Raw genomic sequence first — 6,732 nt, forward strand, 5'->3', positions numbered from 1 at the left:
TTATTCCGTGAGTGCAGAACATCGAAGAGTGAAGAACCCGGGCGTGACTGACGGCTGCTACGATTGGTCACGTACAGCCCAGACTCCGCCCATCAAGCTGTTTTATGCGCACTTAACCAAGATATTGTGCATATTTAAAACCGTACACAACTTTTTTAATTTTTAAAAAGTGAATAAACAGATTTATACGTATACGAGGAGGGAACCGAGTCCCCATCATCGCGAGGACGGAACCGGGTTCCCATCATCGCGAGGACAGAACCGGGTTCCCATCATCGCGAGGACAGAACAGAGTTCCCATCATCGCGAGGACGGAACAGAGTTCCCATCATCGCGAGGACGGAACAGAGTCCCCATCATGGGGACATATCGGGCGGCCGGTCCCCCGCACCTTTGTTGAGCGCGGACAGGGGTCTCCTGAGGGACTCCAGGCTGCTGGGCGCGATGGAGAAGCGCGGCGGCACCGTCAGGCAGGAGGTGGGCAGCCGCAGGGGGGCGTAGCCGGAGGTGAAGAACTCGTCCGCCAGCAGGTCGGAGATGGAGGGACGGAGCGAGGGCTCGGCGTGCAGCATGCGGCGAATCAGGGACGCCGCCGCCGGGCTTATGTGCTGCAACACACACACACACTTTAACACACGCGCCAGGAGGACGTGCTGAACAGACAGGACGTGCGGGGACGGGGGACAGGACCCACCCGAGGGATGCTGTACTCGTTCTTCTTAATCCGGCCGTACGTCTCCTTCAGACAGGACGTCTCGAACGGAGGCTTCCCCACCAGCAGCGTGTACCTGTCCCCACACACACACACGGTGTTACAACACACACCAGTCCCAACACAAACCACTACAGGCCTCACACACACGTACAGGATGCAGCCCAGGGACCAGATGTCCACCTCGAAGCTGTGGCCCTTCTTACACAGCACCTCGGGCGCGATGTAGTTGGGCGTCCCGCAGAGGGTCTTCTTACGCTCGCCGTCAAACTCGATCTTCGTGGCCAAGCCGAAGTCGCCTGGAGCAAAACATGGCAGCAGGACACTTTAAAGCCAGGAAGAACAGGAAGAACGTGATGAGCGTGGAGAGACCACCGAGCTCCTCCTCACCGATCTTGACCTCCATGTCATCGCTGAGGAACAGGTTCCCCAGCTTCAGGTCCCGGTGGATGACGCGGTTGTTGTGCAGGTACATGCAGCCCAGGATGGTCTGTCGCATGAAGTACCGCGCCTCGGGTTCCGTCACGGCCTTCCGCCGCTTGTGGAGCTCCAGCAGAGACTGGCGGGGAGAGAGAGAGAAGATCCTTCATCTCATGAAACACTGGAGACCATCTCCACATACTTCAGCAGCATACTTCAAATTCAAACTTTATTAGTTACATACACGGTATGATATGCAGTGAAATGCTTTTAGCGACTGTACAGACCTCAATATTGCAAGTAAACAGTGAACTAACACGTAAATATTGCAAACATTTGACTTTTGTGACTTTAACATGAACTGTGTGCAACAGGTCGGGTGCAGGCGATGAAAACCCACCCGCCTCCTGCAGATCTCCAGCACCACGAACACGAAGTCGTCGTCCTCGAAGAAGCCGCGGAAGCCCACCACATGCGGGTTGTCCAGGCTGCGGTGGATGGCGATCTCCGTGCTCATCTTCTCCTTCTGGTGCGGCTTGAGCAGCAGCGACTTGGACACCACCTTCCCGGCGAACACCTCCTTGGTGTCCACGTCCGTGATCTCGTAGCACTTGGCGAAGCCGCCCTTGCCCAGGAAGCGGCCGCGCAGGTAGCGCTTCTTGGCGCGGGTGTCCAGCAGCACGTCGGGGACCTCCTTCAGCGGCGCGGAGCGGGGCTCGGGGTGCGACGCCGGCGTCGCCATGATGCGGGGGGGTAACGGCCGAGCGACGGCGGCGGCGGCGGCGTTTAAACTCTCCTGGACGCGGCGGCGGCGGCCGCGGCTGCTCGAGGTCGGCGGTTTAATAAAACGTAACTAATGAAGCGTAATAACGGGTCGGACGTGGGATTAAAGCGGCGCGGCGTCTTCCTGGCGTCTCCCGTCTGCGCAGCGTCGCTCCTACAGTTTAAATTCTGCGCGGCGTCGCTCATTGGCTGAGCGCCGGGCGCGTCGCTCATTGGCGGAGAGCCGGGCGCGTCGCTCATTGGCTGGCCGATTTGAATTCCCGGCCGCCGCCCCGGTGCATCATGGGAGACGGCCGCTGACGACTTCCGCTCTGCCGTCCTTTTAAATCCACGACGACGTTCCCTTAACGCTCATTTAAACTTTCACATGTGACTTTTAACAGTAAAATATCTATACATATATTTTTTATTTAAGTTATACATTTAATCTGATGTTTAAAAAGTAATAAACGGTAAATGTCTTTTTGATGAAATGACAATAAAGCGGATCTGAAATGAAATGATGAGTCTTTGTGTTGCATATAGTCATCATGCATAATAAACTACATAATAACGAAATATATTTATTATATCAGCATGGCTGCATTTTATTATTCTGTTTGTGGAGCTCATCTCCTCATTGTGATGTTGTAAAGTGCAGAAGAGAGTGAGAGATGGGATGAATGTGCAGTTCGAGGAGACATGGTGGAGTATTGGACCACTGTCTGTCTGATTCCTGTGTTTTTGACGTTCCACGGCTGGTCTGTGATGAAGAGCCCAGCTGCTGCTGCCATGTTGGCCTGTTCTGGCCACTACATCGTGTGGAGACGACCCTCCAGTGGGACTGTCCAATCCGTCCTTTTCCTGGTCGAATTGTCTCCTTTTGTTCTGGTTGTAATCAGCCCCCTCAGCACTGTTTGGGTTGGGTTTAAACTGACTGACCCATAAATCCTGCACCACCTGAGACCTCTATAGACCTGGACGAGCATGTTAGGGAGATCTGTGTCAGAACCAGAAGACCATTATTAGTCATTATTACATATAATATATTAAAAGTTATTGATTGTTATCTGCATTATATTATTTATTATATGCCCTTCTAATAAATAAACATTTCCACACACACAATTATAGACGTGTTTTTTATCATTAACATGTTAATAATATTTTAGTATATTGAAACTCTAACACTGATGACCAAACAGGCTTTATTCGAGAGCGTCAAACGCAAGATGGACACTACAAATTATTAAACAAATCCAAAAGAATAAAATAGCAGCTATGATCATTAGTATTGATGCAGAAAAGGCCTTTGACACAGTGAATTGGAGTTTTCCTACACGAGAACATAATTACATTTACATTTACAGCATTTGGCAGACGCCCTTATCCAGAGCGACTTACAACGTGCTTAAGTTACCATCGATGAAGAGATCAATCTTTTTATTCACTCTTTTGTAGATTCTGTACACAAGTTCGACAACAAGAAAATTACAATTTAATCTAAATCTTCTCTAAAGAGGAAGGTGAAGGTGCTCAGTGACTGAGCTGGAAGTTCATTCCACCACCGAGGGGCCAAGATGGAGAAGAGTCTAGATGAGCGTCTTCCTTTTACCTTCAGAGATGGAGGGACCAGGCGAGCAGTACTGGAGGCTCGGAGTATACCAGGTGCAGTGCGAGGTGTAATAAGGGCTGTGAGGTAGGATGGTGCTACTCCATGTTTGGCTTTGTAGGCCAGCATCAGTATTTTGAACCTGATGCGTGCAGCTACTGGGAGCCAGTGAAGGGAACGTAGCAGAGGGGCGGTGTGGAGAACTTGGGAAGGTTGAAGATCAGTCGTGCTGCTGCATTTTGTATTAGTTGTAGAGGTTGGATGGAACATAGTGGTAATTAAAACAATACAAGCATTATATGATAAGCCCAGTGCTAGAATTAAGGTAAATGGCAGCTTATCTAACAGTATTACATTGGAAAGGGGTATGAGGCAAGGTTGTACATATTCCCCACTCCTATTTGCATTGCATAGAACCGTTAACCCAATATATAAGACAAAACAAAGAAATAATAGGCATAAATATCCAGGATAAAGAACACAAATGATATTTAGATTTGTCTGGGTCAACCAACAAATTCCCAAATTAATGCAATATTAATGAATACTTGGCAGACTATCAGAATAAAAAAATTAACATAAATAAAACACAACTGCTTAAATACAATTATAGACCACCAGATGAAATTAGGAATAAATATGACTTAGCATGGGAAAAGGAATATCTTAAGAAATTCAAATTCAAATTTTATTTGTCACATACACAGTCATACACGGTATGATGTGCAGTGAAATGCTTTCTGCAACTGCTACAGACCACAGTATTGCAAATGTTGCAAGTAAACAGTGAACCAATATGCAAATATTGCAAACATAACCAAATATTACACTTTTACGTCTTTAACATAAAATATGTGTAACTGGTAGGGTGAAGGTGTGCAAATGAGTTACAGTTTTTTACAATGTTTAAGAAAGAAGAAAGAGCCATAAAAGAAAGAGCAGTAAGGGCAAAGTGATTATGTGCAAAGTGGTTTTGTGCAAAGTGGTTTTGTGCAAAAGAGTCCGGAGTGATTGGAGGTGAAAGTGCTGGAGTTCTATGTACTCTTGATGTTGAGAGCTTGGACAGCCTGCGGGAAGAAGCTCCTCCTCATTCTCTCTGTGTTGGACTTGAGGGAGCGAAAGCGCTTCCCTGATCGCAGCAGAGAGAAGAGTCCATTGTTGGGGTGGGTGAGGTCCTTCACTATCTTCCTGGCCCTGGTGCAGCACCGTTTGCTGTAGATAGATTGAAGGTCAGGGAGCTTGGTACGGATGATTCGTTTGGCTGATCGAACCACCCTCTGTAGGGCTCGCCTGTCCTTCATGGTGCTGTTCCCGAACCAGGTTGAGATATTTCCCGTCAGGATGCTCTCTATGGTGCAGGAGTAGAAGTTCCTGAGCACCTTGGAGGGCAGTCTGAAGTTTCTCAGGCGTCTGAGGTGGTAGAGACGCTGCCGGGCCTTTTTCACCACGGTGTTGATGTGACAGGACCATGACAGGTCCTGCGTGATGTTAAGATATTTGGGGGCTGTAATACCGAAAGATCTCACAGAACAATTTCAATACAATTACTTACCTATACAAAAGAAAATTAAAGAGATATAGAAAAATGGAATTTAATTCCATACTTAAGTTTCAGCTCAAGAATAGATTAGATTAAAATGAACATCCTACACAAATGACTTTATTTATTTCAAACCCTACCGATAGAAATAGATCAAAAACTATTTAATGAATGGGACAAAATGTTGTTCAGATATATCTGGCTAGGTAAGAGACCCCGAATCTGATTTAAAACCCTTCAATTGACCAAAGCAAAGGGGGGTTGGGGACTTCCTTCCCTCAGAGATAATTACTGGGCAGCACAATTGAGACCTATGATATATTGGTGTAACCAATCATACGATGCTCAGTGGAAAAAAATTTAAGAGGGTCTGACTTACAAGCACTTATAGCCGATAGTAGACTGCATGAATTCATGAAAAATACAGAAAACCCATGGTTAAAGTTGACACTTAAAATATGGAAAATGGTAATAACAGAATACAAATTAGAAGAGGATATTGTGGTCCTTAAACGGTGTGCATACGACACACAGTTCATCCCAAATAAATTAGATTCGAGATTTAAGGAATGGACAAATAAAGAAGTAACAGCTCTATTCAAGATAATAAAAGATAATACACTCCTTAGTTTTGAACAAGTGATAGAGAAATATGCTCTAGAGTCACGTTATTTTCACCGCTACCTGCAGCTGAGACACTTTATCAGAGACAAGTTAAAGTATGTGTCTGAATCAGGTTAGATCTGTTTAAAAGGGCTTATTACACCTTAGTGAAAGTGAAGTGATTGTCACTTGTGATACACAGCAGCACAGCACACAGTGAAACTTGTCCTCTGTATTTAACCATCACCCTTGGTGCCACCTTGACGGGATTCGAACCGGCAACCTTCTGATTACGGGGCCACTTCCTTAACCACTAGGCCACCACTGCCCCTTATCAAAAATCACGCTATAAAGGTAACTCCCAAGCCTGTTGGTGAAATTGTGGAAATATAAATGCAAATCATTATCATGTTTTTTGGGGTTGTCAGGTTGTTAAAACCTATTGGAAGGAAATACATAAAGCAATACAAGATTTTTTTGGGAGCCACCTGCCCTTGGAAAGCAAAGTCTTTTTTTTGCCTGATGGATGGACATTTGTTTGGTATTTTGTTAGTGGCAGGCAAAAAGGCACTTACAAAAAATGGCTTTCACAGCAGAGTCCAACATTGACTGTGTGGATGGACATCACGATAGATATATGCAGGATGGAGAAATTAACAGCAGATTTGAACTATAAGAAGGACTTGTTTGTTTCACGTTGGAAGAAATGGATCGACTAAATAACACCACACTTTGATTTGCTTAACCTGAGACAGTAATATGTTGTATATGTAGCACAAACCATACTTCACTCCCTAAGTGTTCAAGTTTTGTGTTTTTGTTTTGTTACCCATTTTTTTTATTTTATTTATGTACATGTAACAATTGATAGAATGTCAATAAAAACTAAATGAAAAAAAGCAACTGTAACGCTGGATGGTCTCTGTGTCACATGATTTGATCCTGATAGACATGACCTGTAGATAAAGATAAGACCGTGCGGACAGGAAGAGGAATAGGTTTGTGATTCGAATCTCGGCGGAAAATACAATTTTTTAGCTGCCGAGCTGAAATGATCCTGGGTCCGAATGTGTATGTTTTACG

At 45.6% G+C, this 6,732-nt stretch overlaps 1 protein-coding gene across 1 annotated transcript in view; it reads right to left on the reverse strand.

Moving 5' to 3' along the window:
* Nucleotides 1-2,075, reverse strand: part of plk1 (polo-like kinase 1 (Drosophila)) — a 3,832-nt gene extending 1,757 nt beyond the window's left edge. The window contains exons 1-5 of the mRNA XM_028972239.1: nucleotides 1,533-2,075; nucleotides 1,103-1,271; nucleotides 867-1,011; nucleotides 695-788; nucleotides 392-608 (exon numbers count right to left, since the gene is read on the reverse strand). Coding sequence (XP_028828072.1) covers nucleotides 392-608; nucleotides 695-788; nucleotides 867-1,011; nucleotides 1,103-1,271; nucleotides 1,533-1,874 — 967 coding nt within the window. The 5' untranslated portion in view covers nucleotides 1,875-2,075. The remainder of the gene's footprint in view (nucleotides 1-391; nucleotides 609-694; nucleotides 789-866; nucleotides 1,012-1,102; nucleotides 1,272-1,532) is intronic.
* Nucleotides 2,076-6,732: the final 4,657 nt, after the last annotated feature.

This window comes from Denticeps clupeoides, chromosome 3 (assembly GCF_900700375.1).
Source record: "Denticeps clupeoides chromosome 3, fDenClu1.1, whole genome shotgun sequence".
Lineage (NCBI taxonomy): Eukaryota > Metazoa > Chordata > Actinopteri > Clupeiformes > Denticipitidae > Denticeps > Denticeps clupeoides.